This window comes from Rhinolophus hipposideros, assembly GCF_964194185.1.
Source record: "Rhinolophus hipposideros genome assembly, chromosome: 8".
Classification (NCBI taxonomy): domain Eukaryota; kingdom Metazoa; phylum Chordata; class Mammalia; order Chiroptera; family Rhinolophidae; genus Rhinolophus; species Rhinolophus hipposideros.
The window spans coordinates 7,822,308-7,847,530 of record NC_138054.1 but is presented as its reverse complement, the minus strand read 5'-3'; the positions used below and the strand labels follow the sequence as shown (position 1 = coordinate 7,847,530).

At 44.6% G+C, this 25,223-nt stretch overlaps 1 protein-coding gene and 1 pseudogene across 2 annotated transcripts in view; both read right to left on the bottom strand.

Moving 5' to 3' along the window:
- Positions 1 to 706: 706 nt before the first annotated feature.
- LY86 (lymphocyte antigen 86) overlaps positions 707 to 25,223 on the bottom strand; it is a 70,158-nt gene continuing 45,641 nt past the window's right edge. The window contains exons 4-5 of the mRNA XM_081056369.1: positions 6,245 to 6,297; positions 707 to 1,129 (exon numbers count right to left, since the gene is read on the bottom strand). Of these exons, the coding sequence (XP_080912495.1) occupies positions 1,046 to 1,129; positions 6,245 to 6,297 (137 nt within the window). The 3' untranslated portion in view covers positions 707 to 1,045. The remainder of the gene's footprint in view (positions 1,130 to 6,244; positions 6,298 to 25,223) is intronic.
- Positions 10,107 to 11,445, bottom strand: LOC308500901 (26S proteasome regulatory subunit 6A-A-like; annotated as a pseudogene). The gene has a single exon. The product of its transcript is annotated as a 26S proteasome regulatory subunit 6A-A-like (transcript).

The following is a 25,223-nucleotide window of genomic DNA, read 5'->3' as shown; positions in this document are numbered from 1 at the left end:
ACCTGCAAACGACAAAGTTAAGTCAGTCACCTCGCGGCAGCCCCTTAAGTTGTTGGGCCCAGGAATACCTGAAGGAGAAGGAAGGGGAGGAGGGCCCAGGATGGTGAAGGGGCTGCTGGGGAGACCCCCATGCAATTCTGCACATGTGGGGACAGGAGAAGACGGGGCTGCCAAAGTGGCTGTGACAGCAGACAGTCACGCTGCCCACTACGGAGGGCACTGAAGTGTTTCTGTACATGAATGAATGTGTCCACTGGTCGACATGTGGCTTTTAATATTTCAGGGGACTGCAAGCTCTGTGAAGGCGGGGCAGTGTCTATTTTGGTCCCTGGAGTATCCTCAGTGTTGAGCACAGGGCCTGCTCTACAGTGTTCATCAGTTATCCATTGAGTGAATTAATGAATATATTAATGAGAGCCATCGTGTGCTGAGGCCAAGAATAGCCATGTTTTTGGAGATGAGATAAGGTTTGGTCAAGTAAGATTTTGATGCCACTCTTTATGAGGTTTCATCTGCTTCTGGGCCCTCGTGGTCTAAGGAAGCGGGGCTTGCCCAGGTGAAGGAGTGCTCTAACTTGGCAGGGCTGCCATCCTGAATCTCTTAGAATTACATATGGTACACCAGCCCCCAGCACTTTGTCGGCAGGAAATTACATTATAACTGCAGTACTGTACTCAGATTCTTTGAACAACCACAAGGAACAATTGTGGGCCACCTTTCTTTATTCTAAGTAGCTGAGGAAGTGCTCCTAGGAGCTGAAGTACAGGGGCATCTGGTGTGAGGTACCACATAGAGAAAACGGATGGACTCTCAAGAGTGCTTAGTGACTCCCAGGAGAGGAGGCTCCTTAGAAGCAGGACATTCAGGTGCTTCATCTCATCTGTGGAGGCTGGGGCTTCCTGGTCCTGGGGCTAAAGTCAGAGCCTGCACGTTAGGCAACCCTTGTAGAGGCTTTCTCTGTTATTAGTTGGCTCTTCTTAGACAGTAGATGCAGTGTGAGCAGCTCAGAGTTCCCATGAGACAGACGGCTGTGTTTCTGAACTGCTCAGGAGCAAATGACGGTGGCATTGGCACAGACCACCACGGAATGCTTTTCATTATATAGTTTCAGCAAAACCTGGTATTCTCCCTGAAAGGAACACAGGGAAAGCATGAGTGTGTGACCAACAGAACAATCAACTATTCAATAAACAGTTAATTAGCATCTTCTCTATGCAGGCACTGTTCTAGACACTAAGGATAAGGTTGAACCAGACAAACTGAACTTTGCCCTGTGGAGCTCATGGCTCACTGGGAGAGACAGACAGTTCACTAGCTGTGTCTATGGTATGGCACATGCTGATGCTACACAGAGAACTCAAGCAGAGAAGGGGGGGAGGAGACTGCTGGGTAGCGCAGAGTGGGGGGGAGGGATGGGGTGAGTGCTGTTTGCAGTTTTAAGTAGGATGGTCAGGGTAGGCCCTGCTGAAAAGGTGAACTTTGGACAAAGATCTGAAGTAGGTGCAGGAGCACGCCATGCTGCCCTGGGGGCTGCAGCTCCTGTGTTTGAGGAACAGTGAAGAGGCCAATGGGGCTTCGGGGAGAGGAAACCAAGTGAGGAGGCAGGAGGGAGGTCAGGGATGGCCTCCTCAGCCATGGTGGTGACGCTGGCTCCCACACTGAAAGGGACACAGGTCATGAGACTGTTTTCCTCAGAGGACTAGTTTGATCTGATATATGCATATGTGTTAATAGGATCCCTCTGGCTGCCATGTTGAAAGAGGCTGTTGGGGGAGAGGGTGGAAGCAGGTAGGAGGTGACTGCAATCAGCCAGGTGAGAGCTGGTGAAGATTTGGAGCAGATGGTGGGAATGTGAGTGGGAGTTTCATTCTGGATAGATTTTGAAAGAAGAGCCGATAAGATTTGCTGAAGAAACCCATGTGGGTGGGAGAGAAAGAGATGGGTTAAGGGTGACTCCAAGGATTCTGGCCTGAGCAACTGGAAGGATAAAGTGTCATTTGCTGACACAGGGAAGACTGTGGAGGAGGGAAGTTCATCTGCATGAAACCAAAATGCTCTATCAGAAAAAGCATTGCTGCCTTTTAGTGTTCCTTTCTGGCTACAGCACTCCACGGAGGAACCCCTTTGTCTGTGCTTCATGGCTGTTACCCTGGGCTTTGTGGAACTACAGAAAGAACCCAGGGGTTGAGCCACATCTGTTTCACTTACAGCTGAAGCCCTGCCCAGCCCCCACAGGCCTATGTGGTAACATGTCTGTAGATTTGGCAGTCTGGAGGAGGAAAGCTTGAGTGGGGGAGGTGGTGCTGAGCAGAGCAAAGGGCCCAAGAGGGAAGGATGCAGAAGACACTCCTGGCACATCTTTGATGTGCCTGTCACCTGAGGAAGGAAAAGGGCTTAATCTGTGTAAGCCAGAGGGAAGAAATAAATCAGACCACGGAGTAGAAGCTTCATGAGAGAGGCTTTTTGTAAGAACTTCCTAGCAATTAACAGAGGTCCAGGAGCAGGCAGGTTCCCCGCCACTGAAAACTGTATTCAAAAATACCCAGGCTTCACTCTGGAAGGTGTCTGGGCATGAGGACTGATTAGAGTGCCTCAGGCACCTTTCAGCTTGAGGATTCTGTGCCATATAGGCTCCTGTGGGTCTGATGGCTCAAATATCGAGCAGCTGTGAGTTCAGAAGCAGTATCAAGAATTTAACCAAAGCAGTGTAAAAGTTAGAGAATTAATTATGAGGAAAGAGCAGCTCAAATTTGCATCTGGCTGTGTTAAATTATGATCATCTACTTTGCTTTTAACTCTCAATGTGCAGTTAGGTACACTCTACAAAATATTGAAAACCAAATGAAGTTTTCATTATTGCTTTATAAGCCTAAGAAAAGATGTAGCATTTAATGGAAGGGATTCTAGATTATGAATTACAAGATATATATACTCTGATTTAAGAGGCAAGGGTATTCAGGCAACTGTGCCCATCTGTAGGTAGGTGGAAGTACGTGCTAGAAGACAGGAGGGCAGAAAAGGGACAAGAGACAGAGAGCAGTGGCCTTGAGATGAGAGAGGAGCACTGACTTTGTGAATCAGGAGTTTGTAATGCAGTTCAGGCTGTACCTACATGTTGTTGTCCTTGTGCTTTGGAAGCCCAAGGCTCTCTGAACTCTAATATAGAAAAGAGCAGGGCTATTTTATAATATAGAAAAAGATGCAGGGCTCCAGGCAGGGCAATTGGGCCAAGGGACGGGTTGTGTTAAAAAGTAAAGAATACCAAGATGCTGAAGATTGGCTGCTGAGTGGAAAAGTTTTCAGCCAAGCCGGTACAGTATTAGCACAGAGACCATCTCCTGGGATTTGGTGGGAGGAGGGGATTTTTTAAAACCAAAATTGTTTGCACTGTCTCTGTCCCATATTAGGATGCGAAGTCTCTGAAACTTGCTGGCTGGACCTCAGCCAAGGAAGTCTGAGCTGCCTGCAGCTGGTCCTCGGCCAACATGGGAGTTCATGTGGGGATTAAGGTCTCCAGCTGCCTCTGCTTCTTATGTGACAGGTCGCATGTGTCCCACTTGGGTTATGTCCCCTGTCAGGTCTGGCCAGGTGTCAGAAGGCTGGGGTGGGGTCAGCGCTGGCCAGGTTTCTGCTTCCCAGGTCCAGGCTTCAAAAGGGGAAGAGGCAGGAGGACCAGGCAAACAGAGTCTGGATGCTTAACCACCCAGACCCAGGGCCATGTCTCTTTGCCCTTACGTTGGACAACAGTCTTGTTGGGCACTGTTATTGGTTGACAAACATAGGTACCTCCCTCACCCAGCATCCTGAGTGATGACAATAAAGCTTTTTGTACCTCTGGTAAATTTTCTTTCAAAGGGATTCTATGACTTTAAGAAGTTCTTTTCTCCTCTGTTTCATAGCAATTGCTAAAGGGAACTGGTTTATAAAAAATAAAACATTATAATCTCAAGATCATTCATGTTGCCACAAATGGTCCTATTTCATCTTTTCTTACCGCCGAATAGTATTACATTGTGTATATATACCACAACTTCTTTATCCATTCATCTATCGAAGGACATTTTGGTTGTTTCCATGTCTTGGCCACCGCAAACAAAGCTGCAATGAACATTGGAGCACACGTGTCTTTATGGATAAATGTTTTCAGATTTTTGGGGTAGATACCCAGGAGAGGGATTGCTGGGTTATACAGTAATTCTATTCGTAATTTTTTGAGGAACCTCCACACTGCCTTCCATAGCGGCTGCACCAGTCTGCATTCCCACCAACAGTGTATGAGGGTTCCTTTTCCTCCACAGCCTCTCCAACACTTGTTACTATTTGTCTTGTTGATGATAGCCATTCTGACTGGGGTGAGGTGATATCTCATTGTGGTTTTTATTTGCATTTCTCTGATGATTAGTGGTGAGCATTTTTTCATATGTCTATTTGCCATTTGTTTGTCCTCTTTGAAGAAATGTCTCTTCAGGCCCTCTGTCCATTTTTCAATTGGGTTGTTTGTTTTTTTGTTGTTGAGTTGTATGGGTTCCTTGTATATTTTGGATATTAGACCTTATCAGAGGCACTGTTTGCAAAAATCTTCTCCCATTCAGTTGGTTGCCTCTTTATTTTGTCGATGGTTTCTTTTGCTGTGCAGAAGCTTTTAAGTTTGATATAGTCCCATTCATTTATTTCAGCTTTTACTTCCATTGCCTTTGGAGTCAAGTTAGACAGAAAAAGCAGAGAACCCTATGATTTCACTGATATGTGGTATATAAATCAAACACAACAAAAGAACAAGACAAACAAATGAGAAACAAAAACTCATAGACACAGACAATAATTTAGTGGTTACCAGAGGATAAGGGGGAAGGGGGATGGTAGATGAGGGTAAAGGCGATCAAAGATATGATGATGGAAGGAGAACTGACTCTGGGTGGTGAACACACAAGGGATTTATAGATGATGTAATACTGAATTGTACACCTGAAATCTATGTAACTTTACTAACAATTGTCACCCCAATAAACTTTAATTTAAAAAATTAATATACACACAAAAAGAATAAAATAAAACAAACAAAAAGCCAATGATGCAAAATGAAAATCAATTGTTTGCAAATTTTAAGTCAATCTCCAGTGGGGATGAGGGTCAGAAGGAAATGGGGAAGAAAAAGAATTCAAACAGCAAAGATTTAAAGAAAAAACTGTCTGGAGAATTTAGGTCCCACATTCTAGAAGTGAAGAGAGTTTGCAAAACTCATTATACTGAAAGGCTGCAGAGAAAACTGGAGAAGAAGAACCCCAGAGGGGGAAGGGAAGGTGGGAAACGTCCCAGTTGCTAGAGCAATGCTGGTGAAAGTCCCAGATGGTCTAGAGACATGTGGCTTTAACCTTAAGAACCCAAAGGCTGGGATTGAAAGGAAACATGCAAGAAAAATGAAAATAAAGTAAACAAATTCTTCATGGAGAAGGAGATCCGTTTCCAGAGTTATGTACAGGTTTTGGAGGACGGAAAGGATGACATTGAAAAAAAATTAAAATTATTACACTTTTGTAATTCTTTTTATGTTGTTCCATAAGATTCTCTCAGGAGTAGCATACTGAAAATTTATTGCTTATGCCAGAACTGCTTGAGTTCAGCTATCTGATAAAGTCACATTATTTTGAGAAAAAAGAAATTAGTGGAAACTTCTGCTCTTAGCTGTGAGGCTCACAAGCAAATGCTTGCGACATGGACATTTGACTTAAATAGTGGCAGCCCGTGAATAATAGTGCAAGGATGGTAACGGAGGGACCCATGAGCCCTCGTGGCTGTGTTTCTTCCTTTCTCTGAGTGGTCAGCCTTACTGAGCGCTAAGGACAGCCTGTGCCTGCCTCCCACACCCCAACAGCTCCAGCCATGTGGACACTTCTGCAGGGCAGGATGCCTGCGTCCCTCCAGGTGGGAGGTGTCTACCCAGAGGGTCCCCACGGGTCTGACAAGACATAAAATGTTAGAGACCAAAATGACAAAGCCAGTGTGCCAAGCATTTGTAAGCACCCACTATGTGGACCAGCTTTACTGAGAAAGAGTTTTCTTAGTGATGGCCGATCACTAAGCGATGACAAAGGTTCAAACTGTTTAATTCCCTGCTCCTCTTTCTTCTCTGCCACTTCCTCCTTCTTCTCTTCCACCACCTCCTCCTTCTACTGTTCTCCTACTTCAAGAATCTGCTCAACACATTAATTAAGCAACAAAATAAAATAGAAAAGCAGAACCTTACCTCAGGAATTTCAAATCCAAGATTATTGGCAGGGCCAGCATAATAAATCTGCTCTGGAAAATATACAAAATATACATAGTGTTATTCAACCATTTAAAACAGAAATGATTTCTCCTATTATCTGTGCTTACTCTGCTCTGGGAATCCAGTGGTGAAGAAAAAGAGACCTGCAGGTAATGTGAGAGAGGCCGACGGTGTGCTGGTTAGGAGGTTAGGCTGAAGCCAGGCCGCGCAGGGTTAGATTGTGAGACCATCTCTGACAACTGTTTGACCATGGACAGTTATTATCCCTTTGCGCTCAGTTTCCTTATTTGAAAAATGGGTATAATAATGACAATAACAGTGTCCACTTCATCAAGCTGTAAGGAATAAAAGAGTTAATCAATGTAGAGCACTAATAACAATGTTTGGGAAGTTCTCAATAAATGATTGCTAAAGGTATGAACTGGAAGATGCTGCATTTGATAGGATGGCTGGTCAGGGAAGGCATCTCTAAGCGGATGATATTGGAGGTATGCCCCAAGGGAGGAGAATGAGGCAACCATTTAAAGAGCTGGGAGAAGAGGACTTCGGAGCATCAGAATAAGGAGAAAGGCCTTGATATGGAAAAGAGTGTGGGAAGCTGGAAGGACAGAGGGGAGATGGGTGTGTGGAAACACAGTGAACTAAAGAGCCTGTGTTGAAAAGACACTGAAAAGATTGAGGGGAGACAGGTATTTTAGGACCTTGAGAACATGGTAAGGAGAAAGGTGGTAAAAAGTCAATGAAAATACCTAATTTATGTTTTAAAGAGATCATTCCACTGTGTGGAGAACCCTAGATTAGAGGCTGATCGGTAGCTGAGGTGAGTGAAGGACTAGTGAGTGGTGGTGGTGGTGGAGATGGAGAAAAGCAAATGAGGTCACAACTGTCCTGGAAGATAGGACTTACCAATGGGTTGTATGTGGAGAGGACAAGGGGTTTTGGCTTGAGCATCCAGAAAAATGGGGGCACTATTTACTAAGATTAGGGGTTTTGGGGAGGAAGAAGTATGTGTGTGTGTGTGTGTGTGGTGATTAAAGAACTCTATTTAAGGAGGTGATTAATAAGGGTCTGTGAGAGAAGTTGGATACATGAATCTGAAACTTTTGGGAAGAGGTCAAAAATAGAGCTACAAATATAGGAGTCATTAATATAATATGTACATGGTGATAAAGCCATGGTACAGGATGAGACCCCCCCCCACCCCAGGAAAATAGAATTAATAGATAGAGAAGGGGAAAAGGTCAGAACCACTTCCGAGGCCCTCTGACATTCAGGAGTGGAGTTGAAGAGGAGAAGCCAGCCTAGGAGACCAAGAAGGAAGGAATAGCCATGGAGTGGAGGGCAACCAGAAATGGGATCAAAGAAGCCAGATGAATGCTCTTCAGAAAAGAGGGTCCAATCAACTGTGTTGAATGCCCCTAAGATTTTGTTTAAGAAATGTGCAGTAGATTTGGCAACATAGAGGTAATTTAGTGACCTTGAGTAGAACACTGGAGCAGTGAAAACAAATGCCGAAATGGGATGGGTTGAAGAGTGATATGGAGATGAAGAAGTAAAAAGTTTTGTTATAGAGAGAAGCAGAAAAAATGAATCACAACTACAGATAGGTGTGGGGTTAAGAGTGGGTTGATTTTTTTAATTTAAGATGGGAGATGCTGTACCATATTTGCCATTTGAAGGGAATGATTTTGTAGAAAGATTGAATATGTAGAAGAGAGGGAATAACTGAAGGACTGAGGTGTTTAAGAAGATGGGAGGGGAGGGATTTTTGCCTTGAGAGGAGAGCACAAAGATTGCTCCTGTAGTTATGGGAGAGAAAACAGAGCAGAGGGAGTTCAGAAGTAGATAGATTTATAGATTGGCCAGTGGACCAATGACAGGGCTGCAGTCTGATTGCTTCTGTTTTCTCAGTGAAAGTCATGAGCAAAGAGGTAGAGGAAAGTGGAGGGTGAGGATGTGGTCCATTGAGAAGCAAGAAGATGCTATAGAGAAGTTATCTAGGACAGTGGGGAAGAAATTTACTTGAAAAGGATACTGGGATTCCAGGAAGTGTTGCGTGCTTTTTATTTTTATTTTTGACGTTTATGGCCATGAATTTAAAGATACTCTGGTCATACCAGATGTCTATTTTCTCAGCAATATTCAGTAGATCTGATGCAAAAATAGGGAGGGCAGATGGTTGGGTTGGAATTTTGCTGGAAAAAAACTAATAAGGATAAAACTAATAAGGATAAAAAGGCAAGGGTGCTGGGAATTGATGCAGGAGAAAGTTTATAATAACAGAGCATGGAATCTAAGGAGGGTAAGGAGGAAAATGAAGGCAGGATGGGTTCAGTGATGGTAAAAATAGTGATGGAGTCAGTTGAAAGGGGTTTCCAGTATTGCAATCAAGGTCCTAGAGTAAATGAGCTGGAAGGATATGGTGGAGCTAGAGGGCAGAAGTATTGACACTGAAATTTCAGAAGCGGTGAATTTACTGGTGATGAAAAGATGCAGAGTTGACAGGAAAGACAGTAGTTGAGGTGAAATGATGAACATGGTCATTGGAAGTAAGGTCAAAGAGCTGAGACATGGTGCTGGGTGGGCCACCCATGTCAATACTGAAGTCAGCAGGAAGGATGGGACCTTGCCCAGCTCCCAGCGGGTGACTGCCTCCTCCGTGATTCCTCAGCACTGTGCATGTTATAAGAAAAGTGGCTAAGAGAGCCACCTCTGGGGCTAGACTCTCTGGGCTGGGCTTGAATCTTGGCTCTTCTTCCTACTAATTGGCCAAGTCACCTAACCTTTCTGTGCCTCAGTTCCCTTATCAGGAAATGGGGGTGATAATAATATCCACCTCACAGGGTTGTTGTGAGCATCGAATGAGTTAACATATGTAAAACTCTTATAGCACCTGGCACAAGGTAAGCACTCAGTAAGTGGTTGTCATTAATATATTCACTCACCAATCCATACTACTGGGCATCCGTCTGATACAGGCCAGGCACTATTCTATGTGCTGGCTATAATAGTAGACAAGAATATTATGTGAACCATTTGAGTCATTGGCCACCTGGAATTGTAGTCATTTGTTTACAGGCTGTTTCCTTCACTAACCTGGGATTCAGTGCTTTCTTGTCTGCATGATTCTCAGTACATTGCACAGTCTAACGCACAGCAGGGGCGACATTATGGTTACTGAATGAGGTTCTTGAACAAGCAGATCCAGTCAGGACATGGGTTTGCCAACCAACTTCATTCTTGCTCCTTCTATTTTAATCCTCTACCTGCTGGAAGGGTCCGGTCTGGGATGTGCTGACACAAGAGAGTGGAGTAGGGAATGAGCCATTCAGAGTAGTCAATCTGGTGATGAGGGTGGAGGGATGGTGGCGGAGGATGGAGGTGAATACATGCTGATTGGTTTATTGATGGTGGTTGGTAATGAGCTCTAATGGCACAGTGACGTCCTGCTTCACACAGTACCTGGCACTACACAGCAGCTCAGTAAATATTTGGAGGCACACCAAACTTTCCTTAAAAGGGGCTTTGGGCCAGGTGCAGCATGGCTGGGGCACGAGCAGCTGCCCACACGGAATAATACCAGAAACACAAGGATAATCCTCTTTCATAAAGGCCTCCCCAGGGAAATCGGAGGCTGAACTTCTACCAGGAGACCCGTCCTTAGCATAGACTTTGGCATATGTTAAATGTCTATGTTCTCAACATATCTACGCTTCCCTCCCATGGCCAATTTCTGGTACTTTGCAAGGATAACATGCAAACATGGCGTGTGACAGGTGAATGACATTCCTATTTCATTGCACTGTATGTACTGGTTCATTCATTTTTATTTTAGTCTCTATATATTTTTTAGCAAGAACCTGAAACCATTTTTCATCACAAATTTTAACCAGCAAGAGACCGGGTTGTGATGTGGTGGGCAGCCTCGAGGAGTAGTGTTCAGGCTAGCGTTCTTGTTGGCCTGCACCTCTAGGATGCCCTCCACGTAGTCCTCATGGGTGAGCTCCATGGTGCCCTGCGTGGTGCCATCATGCCTGCCTCTGCACACACAGCCTTGCATTGGGCCCTGCTTAAGTCACTCGTACAGAGGGCCAGCTCCTCACAGTTCACAGCAGGAATAGTGTTTATCTTTTAGGAGTGGATCTGCATGATTCTGGCCCGGGCCTCCTCGTTGGGCATTGGGAACTAAATCTTTGGTCCAGGAGGCCTGAGTGGAGCAGGGTGGGGTCCCTGATGTCACCCTGTTAGTGGCTGCAATTACCTTTCGTTGGGTGTTGGGCTGGAACCCATCCAGCTGGTTCAGAAGCTGTGGCATTGTCCTATGCACCTCCCGGTCCCCAGCCTTCTCATTGTCAGAGCACTTGGTGCTGCTGGCACCCAGCTCATCAATGAAGATGATGGATGGAGCTCACTCCTTGGTCAGGCAAAAGCATCCTGGACCGACTTGGCATATCCCTGCTGAATCTTTGCACCAGCTGGGGACCAGCCAGCTTCAGGAAGGTGGCCTTGGTCTGTGCAGCACAGGCTGGGCTAGCAAGGTCTTCCTTGTACCCAGGGCCCATACATCAGCACCCTCTTTGGAGGGTGGATTCCCCAAGTTCTCAAAATTCTCCTTGTGGTTTATTGGAAGGACGATGGCCTCCACCAGCCCTGAATCTACTTGTGCTGGCCTCTGATGTCACTGCATTGTTCCACGGGCCTCTCGTCCACCTCCACAGCCTTCACCCATGAATCATACTGTGTGGGCAGGTCTCAGGGTCAGACAGGAATCTTTGTTACACCTCACAAGTCTCCTGGCTTCAGTTTTCTCAGCATCCACCACCCCAGTTACAGGAGGTATGTCTGTCATGTTGAGGTTTGGGTCACTGTGCAGCCGCCCTTCTTCAGGAAGTCCAGGTCAATATTGGCACCATCCTGCTCTCAGTCATTAAGGATCAAAAGCTCGATGATGTTCCAGACAGGTATGGCAGGGTCTTGTTCACTTCGATTTTCCCATTATTCTCTTTGATCTTGTCCTTCATGGCTTGAAGTTCATGGGTAACTTGTAACACTGCTCTTCATAATCTTAATTTCATGTCCATCAGCCATGTGCACTGGATAATGTCATCTGTGGAGATCTTAAGCACCTCCCTTCCAACTCCATCTTGCTCAGCCTCATCCCAGACGGTTGCCATTTTCTCCTGCTGAGGCCCATTCATTTTAAAAAGGAAATATATATTTGGTTGTGGATATAAATAAGAGTTTTATTGGAAACTACCACTTTGTGTGATGTGGAATTAGAAATCGAGATGTTAACATTCTGAATCCTATCCTTAAGAATATTCCAGTGCAATATTGGTGCAGCCACTATGGAAAATAGGATGGACATTGCTCAAAAAATTAAAAATAGAACTACCTTATGACCCAGCAATTCCACTCCTGGGTATTTATTTGAAGAAATCCAAAATACTAATTTGAAAAGATATATGCATCTCTATGTTCATTGCAGCACTATTTACAATAGCCAAGATATGGAAACAACCTAAGTGTCCATCAGTAAATGACTGGATAAAAATAATGTGATATTTATGTATACAGAATATTACTCTGCCATAGAAAAGAATGAAATCTTTCCATTTGTGACAATATGGATGGACCTAGAGGGTATTATGCTAAGTGAAATAAGTCAGACAGAGAAAGACAAACACCATGTGATTTCACTTATATGTGGAATCTAAAGAACAAAATAAGCAAACAAACAAAACAGAAACAGACTCATAGATACAGAGAACTGATTAATAGTTCCCTGATGGGAGGGGAATTGGAGGGCCGGGTGAAAAGGTGAAGGGATTAAGAAGTACAAATTAGCAGTTACAAAAGAGTCATGGGGATATAGAGTATAGCTTAGAGAATATCATCAGTAATATTGTAATAACTATGTATGCTGTCAGATGGGTACTAGATTTATCAGGGGGATCACTTCATAAGTTATATAAATGTCTACATACTATGCTATACATCTAAAACTAATATAACATTGAGTGTCAACTGTAATTGAAAAAATAATGTTAAAAAATAAATTAACAGTAAATATGTGGTGAGAAAAAGAAGAATCTTCTAGTGGAACTGGAGAAGATACAATAACTAAGCCATATAGAAAGTTAATTGTGTGAGGAGTGAGTGGTGTGTGTGGGTGGTGTATCTAAGAAACAAAAAGTTCAGAGGGGCTGCCTGGGATTTATCTGTACTGATTGTGTGTTGTACAGCCTGAGGGCATATCATTCATGCTGTAATCTATGAGCATGGTGTCCCCTGGAGTGGTGTGACACAGTGGCCCAGCTACCAGCACATTTCATTTTAGGAAATGATCTCTTCCCCAGTGGATACTCTCTGACCTAAGCCAGGACAGTCTGAGCAGCAGGACAAAGATACCCAGGACCAGTCTATTTCGGCAAGAGGTGGTTTGTTTCATTCCAATTGGCCATTGTCTAGAGCTGCCCACTTTCTGCCTGGTGCAGCAGCCTTCTCACGGACTCCTTTAAGAAAATGTCTTTGTTTTCGCTGACTGGAATAGCTTTCTATTGCCTGCAAATCGGGGACTTTGACAGCTGTGGGCATGAACCAGTCAAACTCGCTCATGATGGCCCTCAGGGTATGAGACACAACATGGCGCAGGAGCAGAGTCCAAGGACGGGACTGTGTATTCTATCCATGTCGGATCTGAGTAAATTCCTTTGAACACGTTTTATACCCACATTGTCTTTCTACCTATTGTTTTAAGGTGGCATAGTGCAAACTACTTGACCTAGGAAGCAGACAGATTTGGGTTCAGGCCCCAGCTCTCCTACTCGCTAGCTAAGTGTTGGTGGGCAATTTGCTTAACCTTCCTGAGACTCAGCTTCTGCACTTTGCAAACGGACATAGGAATGTCTCTGCTGGGCATGATGAGGACTCCAGAACTCTCATGCCAACTCACCGAGCAGAATGGAGTCCCCAGTAAGGGCAGAAAAAGTGGTTGGCTGTTGTATTATTGTTCACCGGATGTGAAGAAGAGTAATGTAATGCAGACTCATTTGGCAGATGCTGAGAAAGACACCGAAACTTGTTTGGGAACCTTTTTGCTGAGCCAATGTGTCCAACCGTTAAGATCTGTTGTTGGCTTTTTTTCTTTTTTTAACTTCTGTTTTTTAAAAAAATGGATGAGTAAAGTTCTTTGAAGAATACCATTGGAACGATATTGAGCAATCTATTATGCTCATTTACTGTTCTAAGACTTCTAATTTGCACTCTTCAGTATTAATGGGTTATTTACTGGCTGATGGTCTCATCAAACCGTTCCCTAACACTTTGTAGTTTCAACAGGAGCTTTTCCAAGGGCCCAGAAGTTTTTGGGAATTGCTGCAAATAATGCATGAAACTTTTATTATTTTTTTTAACCTGATGAAACAACACCTAAAAATAAATTCTTGCTCCCACTTTTCTCAGATCCTCTCTGATTCTGAGATTTCTTTAATTAACATCCTCACACTCTAGTACTATAAAAAGATCCCCAGTATATCTGTACCCACTTCTTTCTCTCCTTCATTTGAAATCTTTATCAGTTTTTAATGTGCAGCGGATTAAAGAAGTTCACTTTCCTGGGTCTGAACAATGAAGTCATTTCTGTGAATCGGCCTTTTGTTTTGTTTTGTTTTATTTTGACCCAGATCTTTGTGTGGTCGGCACATGGTGTCTTTTTAGAGAGGAAATTGATTTGAAAATTGTGGAAATAAAAGGTCCCACAGGGTTTTGGATTAGATGGATGTGCGACTTGCCCTGCAGCCACAGCCTTTTACTGCCCGCCACCAGCACGGGTGCCAGCCTGGAAGTGCTGGCTGATGCCCGGATCCTGGGAGGCGGCCTTCTCACCGCTTCTTAGCCTTTGCAAGTATCTTGTTTGAATTCCTTCCAGTCTTCCACATTTATTACAAAAATGTCATCAATATTTAAATATTATTAGGGTGCTTGGCGGTATGACATTCTTACAGTTACAATTTATCATAAATAGGCAAATTAGTATATTCAGAACATTTTTTTTCTTTTTAAATGATCATTTATTTATTTACTCTGTATTTGAGCCCTTTTCCTATCTGCCAGGCCCAACGGGGTCCTGGGGAGAAGGGGGCACTAATAGACAAGAAGGACATAGCCCTCACCCTGCCGTCCAGGGAGTGGGGTTCCTCAGGGTCTGGGAAGATTTCATCACAACGGCTCCTGTGGGCAGTAGTTTCCCAGTGAGGAGAGAGGTGGGCAGAATGTTCCAGGCAGACCACGAACCTCATCTCCGGAGTAAGAGGGAGCGAGTGTATTACTTCATTTTGGTGAGCTCTAAACAGTCTTTCTTCCTTTCCCTGCCTTGAGTATTTCCTTAAGGAGACCCAAATTTGGCAGGTGGCGAGGCCCATCACCCTGCGCCTCCACTCTTCTCTGACTAGGGCTCTGCTTTCTTCAGTCAGTCTCTGACCCTGGAATGTGCGGTAAGAGTTTCCCATGCCACAAGGCGCTGAGCTGGTTGTTGGTTAGAGCTCATTTAAATCAACAATGAACTTGCCTAGGGCTGGGGACTCAGAAGAGTGCCTGCTGCCTCCAGAGTGAATGCGCTTGTAAACAGAACTCCCGTTGGATTCCAAGCAATGTAGGTAGGTAGCTCCAGGCTAAGCCCAGGCTCAGTTTTTACTTTTATTATCTATTTTTGGTGTGTCCTAGTTTGTCAGCTTCTTCATCTCCCAGGCCATTGTACCTGTTACTCACTAGGGCCTCAGCAGTTCTTTTTGTCTCTCCTGAAGGGAGGCCACCAGAGGACTGCAGTGTCATAGGGTAGGGACAGAGCCCCAGAAAGCAGTTTCCAGGCTCTCGGCCTCACATAGAAAGGTGCTGGCTCAGGTAGTAAATGGCCATCAACTGTGATCAGATGGCCATCAGCTGTGGCTAATTGGCCGTCAGCTGTAACCCGTGAGCCATTGGCCACTAATATAACTGCCGTGGCTACGCTAGCAGAAAAAATGGGGGCTAGCAAGAGCGGATTGCAGAGAGGTGGATGCCGCCGGTGAGATATGACTTCCCTCCCTATGGCTCCGTGGGTGTCCCTTTTAGGCCTCACCACGTCCTGCGTTCTTATGTGGGGAGCGGGAGCTGAGACCCCGCAGGCCGCCCCGCACGACACATGGCCTGCCTGTATCATCTCAGAAGTGATCCTGCAGTCGCACCACATACAGTCGCACAGACCAGGCCAGGCTGAGGGGGTGGCTGGGAGCAGAAATCCAGCTCCTGTCCCACTGGGCCAGGCCATGCACTTGGGTGCTGGATTGGCTCCGACCTGCAGATGCCCCATTTCCACTGTGAAGTCACAGCAGCCATGGTGGGCGTCAGCTGTGCCTCCGTCACAGGCCTGCCCCCTCTCCACACTTGCCTGCTGCACAGCAGCCTGGGAAGGGCGACTGGAAAGTACCAGGACATTATCCCCTGGGGAGGGCCTCAACCGAGGAGGACTGGACACAGGGATAAATGCTGCAACCTCCTGACCTTCAGAGGGACAATTCTGAGACACACACTACAGTTCCCCAAGGGTCTCCGGGCTGAGCCCAAGTTTTCCACACTGGTAATCAGCTCCTTGTCACATCACTTCCTGGCTTTTCCTCTTGCCCCGAGTCCCTGTTGCCTCTAACTCTTGCTTCCTGGCATCACATTTGAATAAACCACTCACCCCCACGTCCTTATCTCTGGCTTTCCTGGGAGAAACCCCAAAGGAAGCACTCTTCCTGGAAGAAGGTGTACCTTTTTCTAGTTTGTGTGAAGACCACTATGAGTTAGTGGTGGTCCTAGAAACCTGGCTGTTGATATAGGTGGACCTGTTTTTGATGACGGAGACACCCAGCCTAGAAGTTAAATCTGAACTCCCTGGAACCTCCTTTTTGGCTTTTGTGCCGAAGAGCAGGAAGGAGGGTGAATGCCCTGGATTGTCCCTGTGGGGCTCTGAGCTTCCTACTTTGGTAGAAGACAGGAGCTGAGAGAGGGACAAGGAGGTGAGGACCACAGCTGTGCCCAGAAGAGGGTGAACAGGGGTGGGTGGGTGGTCCTGAGGGAGCCAGCAAGTTTGAGAAGAGAGGGAGCAGAGGAAGGAGGGGGCAGGTGCACAGCTAGCCTTGGTTTCTGTTTTCTTTATTCCATTGGATGGAGTTTTACTGTCAGTGGATAGCGGACCAGTGTGGTGTAACCTGCAATAAATAAAGTATTCTCGAATGAAATGCATTTGCAAGTTGGGATTCCTTGGCATGTCCGATGACCCTTTTGTTGGTAGGATCGTTTCTATTGCTACTGGGAGCTCAGTAGTTACAACATGTTCAACTTTGTTTCCAATATTATTTCCATGTGTTTGGTCCCTTTGACTGTGTGTAGGGTCCATGTGTCCTGGGAATTGTTGCTTTGGTCCTTTTCAGAATCACAGCTGTACCTGGGAGCTCATAAGTATCTAATTAGAGTTTGGATTACTAGATGAATTATCTTAGCTTTCTCTATGCTAACTTGTCCCTTCCAGCAGGCTGGTGAGACCTTCTTTATAGCCTTTCTCTACTGCAGAAACGTCATGTTATTTAAAACATTCGCTCTGTGCTTGCAATGGGTCATTCATAAAACTGTTAAATAAGAATCCTTCCAGGGCTTGTTCACTCAGGTCCCGCTACTTCCACCTCTCAAGTGACTTGGAGATGTGCTTGTTATCCCTGCTCTTCTTTCCTAACAGCACTCTGGCCTCCTCTCAGTGATAAACTATTGTTAGGGACTCACTGCCATAATATCCTCTTTCTCTGCCAGAAACGGTTCCAATACAGGGGTCGGGTGTGATTGACTTCTAGCCAAATATTTTCTCCTCCTGGAGGGGCCATGGAAGAGGGAAGCTTTATAGGGGCAAGAATAATGCCCAACAAGGCAAACTTTTCTGAGCAATGATAGGATCTCCTAACAGACAAATGCATATCTCGTCTCAGGTAAAGGAATGACTGTGTTGTCTGTGTGGTTCTCAGAATTATTTGAAATCTATGAGGGCACTTTCATTGAAAACATGCAGAGTTTGAGTTTTCCTCGGATCACGCACAATTATTTGGCCTCTTCACATGGTATGCAGAGGTCAGGCAAGGTGTATTTGTTGTTTGGTTGGGGATTGTGCAGGCTAGTCATGGTCCAAAGATGCCCAGAACCTGTGAGTATTGTACCTTGTCTGGCAAAAGGGACTTTGAAGATATGATTAGGTTAAGGATTTTGAGATGGGGAGATGATCCTGGATTATGTGGGTGAGTCCAGTGTAATCACAGGAATGCTTATAAGAGGCTGGCAAGAGATCCAAAGGAAAAGGAGACATGAGGATAGAAACAGGGTTGAGTGCTGTGGCTACAGGCCAAGGAATGCCAGCAGCTTCTAGAAACTGGAAACATCAAGGAAACAGATTCTTCCCTGAAGCCTTCTGACGAACACAGGCCTACTGACACTGTGATTTCAGACCTCTGACCTCCAGAACTGTAAGAGAATACATGTATGTTGCAAGTTTCTAAGTTTGTGGTAATTTGTTACAGAAGCAGTAGGAAATAACACAGCAAGCTTGGATTACTCCAGGTGCTTGACCTGGGAAGGGACACCAAGAGCGGTGGCTCCCAACAAACGGCCCTTCAGAAACACGACACAAGCATAGTCTAGGATTTTAGCAAAACAGAAGGTACTTAGGCCTATGGCTGGACTAGAGAGTGAAATGTCTAACATAAATCATACAAACAAGTTCAGGACAGACTGTTAAAAAATATTTGGAGCAGTATAGACACGACTGGGTCAGTGCTGCGTAATAGAACATTCTGCAAAGATAGGATGTTCTATATTTGCATCATCAAATGTGACCACTAGCCACATGCGGCTATTGAGAACTTGAAAGGTGGCTACTGTGACTGAAGAACTGAATCTTCAATTTGAGTTAAATGTAAATAATTTAAATAGCCACAGGTGACTAGTGGCTGCCACACTGGACAGTGCAGTTTTATGTCAACCGCCCAATAGGAATATAATGTGAGCTACTTCTGTAATTTAAATTTTTCTAGTAGCCACATTTGAAAAATAGAAAAATGAAACAAGTACAATTAATTTAATAATATATGTATTTTAACCTAAATATTAAAAATATTACAATGTCAATATGTAACCAATATAAAAAATATTAAACAGCTATTTTAAGTTCTTTTTCTATGCTATTTTTTTGCACAGTCTTCAAAATCCAGTGTGTATTCTATAGTTAGAGCACTCACTTTGGACTGTCTACATTTCTGGTGCTCAACAGCCACATATGGCTAGTGGCTATTCACTGGATGGTGCCAATTATTAACTACTAAGTCATTGAGGAGGAATTGAGGGGCAAAAGGTGAAATTATCTGTTCCTAGCTTTATTCCTCCTTCAAGATCTTTTTGTCTTTACTGCCCAGGTTCCCTCCAAGAGATACATAACTTCTGGCAATAAGAAGGGAAAGAGAATTTCAGTCTTTTTCTCAACCAACCTGTTTCTGGATTTCTGTGGATAAACACTTAATATAACTTTCAAAATAAAACTTGTGAATTGGTGGGCTGATTGGATTCCCAGAAATGGAAATGAAGAAGATGGTGATGAAAGGAAAGAGAAGAAATTGAATTGACCTCCAGAAACCTTGGCCAGCCACAGGAAAGAGCAACGTGATTGGAAATATGAAACAGACGTTGCAGAGGGCCCTTTTCAGATTGGGGGTCTCTGGGGTCCATGCACATCAGAGCTCCAGGGATGTTTGTTAAAAAACAAATACCAGCTATCCATGGGATCAGAGTTTTAGGTGATATGGGGGAGCTGGGAGTTGGCCTTCTTAATTAGCTTCCTAAATGATAATTACACAAAAGTGTGTGAGTCATTGAGGTGGGTTTATGAAATTCCATAAAGGCCAAGAATTTGTAAAAGTGCTTGTATTATGTTAGAAATTTAAAATGCTTCTAGTCCTAGGTCATCATTAGCCTCAATCTGCTGCACTCACCTGAAATACAGAATTGACTGATATCACAGTGCAGTTTCGACATATTATTGGCTCTTACTAATGGACTTGAATTTGAAGATAAAGGAAAAGCTCCCAGCACTAAAGGATTCCTCAATAGGCAATATGTTTCTTTTTTTCCTTCTCTCTCTCTTTCTCTTTTTCTTAGCAAGAAAAAGTCCTCTTTTGTTTGGTCATTTCTGGTGCCCTCTCTAGGGTGACCAGTTTCTAGCTCTATTTTTTTACAGTGCAAGAGTGGGAATTATCTGCTAATACAATACTAATGAATTGTACTTGTTAATTCTCTATGAATTTGTGGTAGTGGTGGCTGCCCAGGAATCACAAACAGAAACCCACAGCTGCTTGAATTATTTTGCAGTATGCAAAGAATAAAACATGAAGAAAAGAGAAAGGCAGAGGAGATGGTGCCTCACATTTCCTATTCCATGAGAAGTGCAAATGGTGTTCGCTCCTCAGAGGTGCAAACGAGCTGTGGAGACCCCACTTTGTCATCCACCAGAGAATATGCAGCTTGGACCAAAGCCCAGCTTCTGCCACCTCTGAGGAAAAAGGCCTTAAACTTCTAAGCCTCCAGGGTCCTACTGCCTGTCCAGGCCTTGTTAAAATGCAGGTTTCCACTCCGAGATTGATGACTTCGGGGCTCAGGGCCCTTGTGAGAGACATCCCTAATCGGCTGCGTGAAGTACCAACTATTTATCACTTAGTGAGTGCTTACTGTGTGCCAAACTCTGTTCTGAGGGCTTTACATATATTATCCCATTTTATCTTTAGAACAATCCTGTGAGATCACTCATCTTTTCCTTATCATACAGATGAGGAAACTGAGGCTCAGAGAAATTAAGCAACTTGCCAGAAGTCACATAATGATACGAGGCAGCGAAGGCCTACCTCTATTGATCGGGCTTCTAACCCAGCGCTTATTATCTGCTCAGCCAGTGGTTCTCAGAGTGTGGTCTCAGGCCCAGCATCATCAGCCTTACCAGGGCACTTATAAGAAAGGAAATCCTCAGGCTCCTCTCCAGATGTACCGAATTGCAAACTGGGGCTGGGTCCACCAGTCTGGTTGAACAAGGTCTCTAGGTGAGGCTGAGGCAAGGTCAAGTTTGAGAACCACCAGCCTGGGCTAACGCCCCCACTCTCCAGGGCAGCACTACAGTGTGAGGAGGCAGGCCGAAGACAATTCTTTAAGAATGATATTGGTTTTGGTAACATGCTGCCTGCAAGTACAAAATGACAGTGAGATGATGATGGCAGGAGAAACTGTGCACCTTCCCCGATGGCAGAGAACCATCGCTCCCCCACAGGTCTATTGATTCTTCTATGGAAAGTGAAACCAAGACACACGAGTTCTCACCTTGGTCACTTTGTCATGTGGGCTATTAGAAATGGTTGATGAAGGCTGGGACCAGAGCTAGGATAGGGAGAGATTGAGAATAAAATGCAGGGACCAGCAGAGCAGAAAGCCTGAAGCAAACAATCTTGTAGCAGTCACTGGTCTAAAGTGGCCCAGAAATCAAAGATGAGCAAACGGGTAGCACAGAGTTGACACCCTGGGGAAGACGTATTTTAACCGAAGCCTCGGCTAAAGCCGTTTATTTTCTTTCTCTTACAGCAGAAGTCAGTGACTGCGTGCCTGGGGCTTGCATTTGTTAACGCATGCGCAGTGCATGTGAAACGGCTGGAAATCGAGACCCATGGCAGCGGCGCATGGCTGTGGGTGTGTCGGGTCATTGGCATAGATCGATTAATGGTGGCGCTTCTTCAAAAAAGCATGTGCCTGGAAAGTGGCTTTTGCCATCCTTTACTAGAGCAGTAAAAGGTATAAGGCATTTTTCAGAAAGCAGTTATGGCAATTTTTCTAAATCGAGGCAATTTTCAAATTTCCTCCCTTTCATAGAACTGTGAAAAAAAGAGCACATAGAAACAGAGATAGCTCGGGCAATAGGACTCTAGCCGATGAAATCCGAATTGCTGATGCAGATAGAACTGTTGGGACCGAATTTTGAATAGTTACAGACATGAGATTGAGAAGGCTCTGCAATGAATGATTCTTCGTGGATGGCCAGACACGTGTTCAGCACGAACTAGGACAGACAACAAACGCTCCACTGATGAAAGGGAGGGAGGACAGGTAGCCAGCCTGAGCCCCCACTGTGCTTTCACCTTTCTCTTATTTGTGTGTGTTAAAGCAGAATCCCTTAGCTGCTGTCAGGGATACTCTGCCTTGTGGGCAATGTCATATTAGACTTTAAGTACTGTTCTTAGGGGATCTATTCTGTCGTATATGGAAATCCATCTTTTTATCATGTATTCCCCACTTTGGACAGACACAAAATAGGAAAGTTCAGATTTACGCAAAGGATAAACCAGGGGGCAATTATTTTTCTCAACTAAACGATTCTTCAACTTGCAGAAAGTGTCATGGTAATATTTGTTTTAACTACACGATTTCCAGATAAATGCATTTAAAACTAAGTCCACAACTAATTATTGTCTGTAGCTTACAAGTTATATGAAATGAAGTTTTATCAATATCCATTGTATGTATTTCATAATAGATTTTTACCTTCTGGAAAGTGGTTAGTGCACACATACAGGGCTGGGTGCCCTATGCAGCCACAGTTCTTGTGGGACCTGCTGGATTCTGACACACGGATGAGATCAAGTCCTCTCAGGTTGTCATTGTGTTTCATCTATGTCCATCACAGTTGTCAAGGGCTCAAAAAAGAGCCCTTGACCTATAGGTCTCCTAGTGTATGATCATACTATATACCAGTGTTCAGTGCATGTGCGTGTGGGTATGCGTGTACACACACACACACACACACACACACACAATGTAGTTATTTACCTGCTCTAAGCCTTTATTTTAATTTCAGTTGGTTTTGGCAAGAGGGTGGGTATAATTGATACCCACAAATCAATCTATGAAACAAAAGACAAATCATTTTTGAAAGCCAATTATTACGTAGTGCTATGAACCCAATGCCTTTTGCCTGGGTTGACCTACCTCGGCTAGAATTCATAGAGGCTTGCGCAGAGCCAAGTTTAACAATTGGTATGTCTTGTTTGTATCATCAACAATGAGAATCTTGTCTTCATTCTATTTAATGTGTAGCCTTAATCTGGGTCTTTGCCCGGATCTCTAGGTTCATTTCCAGTTGAGAATCTCCTTTTTGCATAGCCCTACAGAATATATTCTAGACAGCCCAAACACGACCCACCTGTTCCTTTCAGTAATTCCCCCACCTTACATTTTTTATTGGAGTGGAGAGTGTCCTGGGTGGGTTTGGTCTGACTTCCCAGATTGACACTCGTTTCAACAGTAAGTCCCACCATCAATATTTTGCTCTATTTTACTTATCAGTTCACTCTTATCTCCCTGAGGTGAGATATGCTAGGAAATCTGTTGAACAAAATGAACACCATTTCTTGTGGAGAATGGACTCCAAGGTGGACTTCTGATAAGTCAGAAGAGAAAGAAAAGGACTGGGGTGAACTCAACTCATTTCCAAGACAGCCATGGCTGTGCGTGTCTCATTTGTGATGTTAACTGCCGACGAACCCAGACTTTGGGAAAAGTCCTTACATCAGACAATAGTGGGACAATCCTGTTGGGGCCATGGGGTTAGACCACATCTCCATGAATAGATGTCAGGTTTCCCTGAAGGGAGTGGACATTCCCACGGTCAGTTATTCTAGAAAGAAGTCAAGCCAGGGGCAGAAAATGAGAACTTTAGACTCTCATCTTAGACTGAGGTGAGAAAACAAACAGCATGAAAAGAGACAACAAGAAAAGATTTCTTCAGTCACCAGTCAGGAAATCCTGGGATCATGAGCAGGTTGGCAGTGTTGAGCCAGCTGCCGTCTGGCTTCAGGTGAGTTGCTTTGAGTCAGAATCCTCACCTCTGGCTCGTTTCTACGACAGACCCTAGCCCATGTTTATGAAGCAGCTGTGGGTTACTCCAGCTGTTCTGCCACCTGCCTCAAGTTCCCTCAGACAGGGGAGGAAGCAGAGGGAGGCATGCTATTCCCATGTTCATTGCATGCTTTTTAACACACCAGGCATGTTATACTTCTTTTCTTTAGTCTTCCACTATTACCAATAAAGAATTATGGTTACACCCATTGTAGAGATGAAGTAACTGAGAACCAGAGATGAAATGATCCTCCGGCAAGAAGGGCCTCTGCCCCCAGTCTGTAAATGGCAGCTGTGGGGAGGAGAAGGAACCATCAGTCCCGCTCTCTGGCTTCTTATAAGGTGCTCTTTCTTCCTTGCTAACTGCCTTTCTCGTCAGTCTTTGTCTTAAGTCCCCTTTCTTTGTCCCAAGTCTAATTTGTCAGTACTGGCAAGGCATAGTTAAAGCAAGGTTGTATTTTTCTAAGCAACCTGGATCTGAACTTTTCCTCAGCCTTAGGTCAGTGTTCACCATAGTGAAAGCCAGGGCGTGGGAGGGTACTTGTGCCCAGTAATCTTATAGCAACCTTGTGTGGATAGAGTCCTAGAGAGCAGTTTCCTCAGTCTCACATGGAAAGGTGCTAGCTCGGTTATTAGATGGCCATCAGCTGTAATCAGATGGCCGTCTGCTGTGGTTGGGTGGCCATTAGCTATTGCCGGTTAGCCAATTAGCCACTAATATAACTGCTGTGGCTAGGCTAGGGGGTGGGTTGGTTGGCAGAGAAGCAGACAGTGGATTGCAGCTAGCAAGTGTGGTTAGCAAGCGGATTACATTGTGGATCGTGTTGCTCCTACTTCCTGTGTCTCACCTAGCTGCCAGCGAGATTGGGGTGCAGGAAGACTCTTTGTTGGGGTACTGGCAGATGTTTGCTTTTGTGTCTCGACCAGCCACCATCGAGAATATAGTGCTGTGACTCCCCTATCTAGGGCTCCGTGGGTGTTCCTTTTTGGCCTCGCCATATTCTGCATTCTTGTGTGGGGAGAGGGAGCAGAGATCCTGCATTACAAACCTTCTTTGTCACTTAACAATATCCTTATGAGTTTATTTGCAGGTAATTTAATAATCTTCTGCCACATTACTTAAAAGCACAGCATATTGTACCTTTGGCCGAATAATGATCGACTTAGTCCCCTATAATTGGACATATAAGCTCATTCCCTCAAATTACCAATCACACCGTAAATGATAATGCCCAAAGCGCGTCACTTGGTCTTCAGATCCAGTGTGCTCTTGCCTTAGCTGAGGAAGATGCAGAAGAAAAGAGAACATCTTATGCACAGTCTCACTCAGCCTGACCCATTCAGTAGTGTTATCTGGCTTGGAGAACAGCTAGTAGGGAGCCAGTTGCAGAGGAGTGCACCATAATGCGAGGAAAATCCCCAACAATTCAGCTGCAGCTGACCCCATAATGGGCTGCCTGCAGTAAGGCCAAGTTTTCTCAGAAGACCTGCAAACCCCAGAAGGAGTTCGCTTCCTGCTTCATATGTCAACAGCAGCTCGTGGTTGGGTTTGGACTGGCTTCAGTTCTCAGTTCTGTGTTTTCCTGTTAATTCTGCTCTTACAATTAATCACTTATTTTCAATAGAATCATTCCTGCTGTAGGTTGGTAGGTGGATTATAAAACTTTAATAACCCAAGAAGCCTCTGAAGTTAACGTTTGAGTTTCTCTGGCTTACTGGTTTACATGATTATTTGTTCATGCAGTGTTTGTATATCACTTTTCTGATTGTTGTACGCTATATGAAATTTCCAGGCAATTTCCCAAGTTGTGACTTCTCAGCCTGCCTATGCAGCCATTAACCCCATGGCAATAAAGCAAACAGCGGAAACGCTGCCCAGCATTTGATTGAGGTAAACACCAGCCTTTTGAGCTACTAAACTGAATTGGGCAGCTTAATTCTGGGGAAACAATATCTCTTCTATTTTATTAAT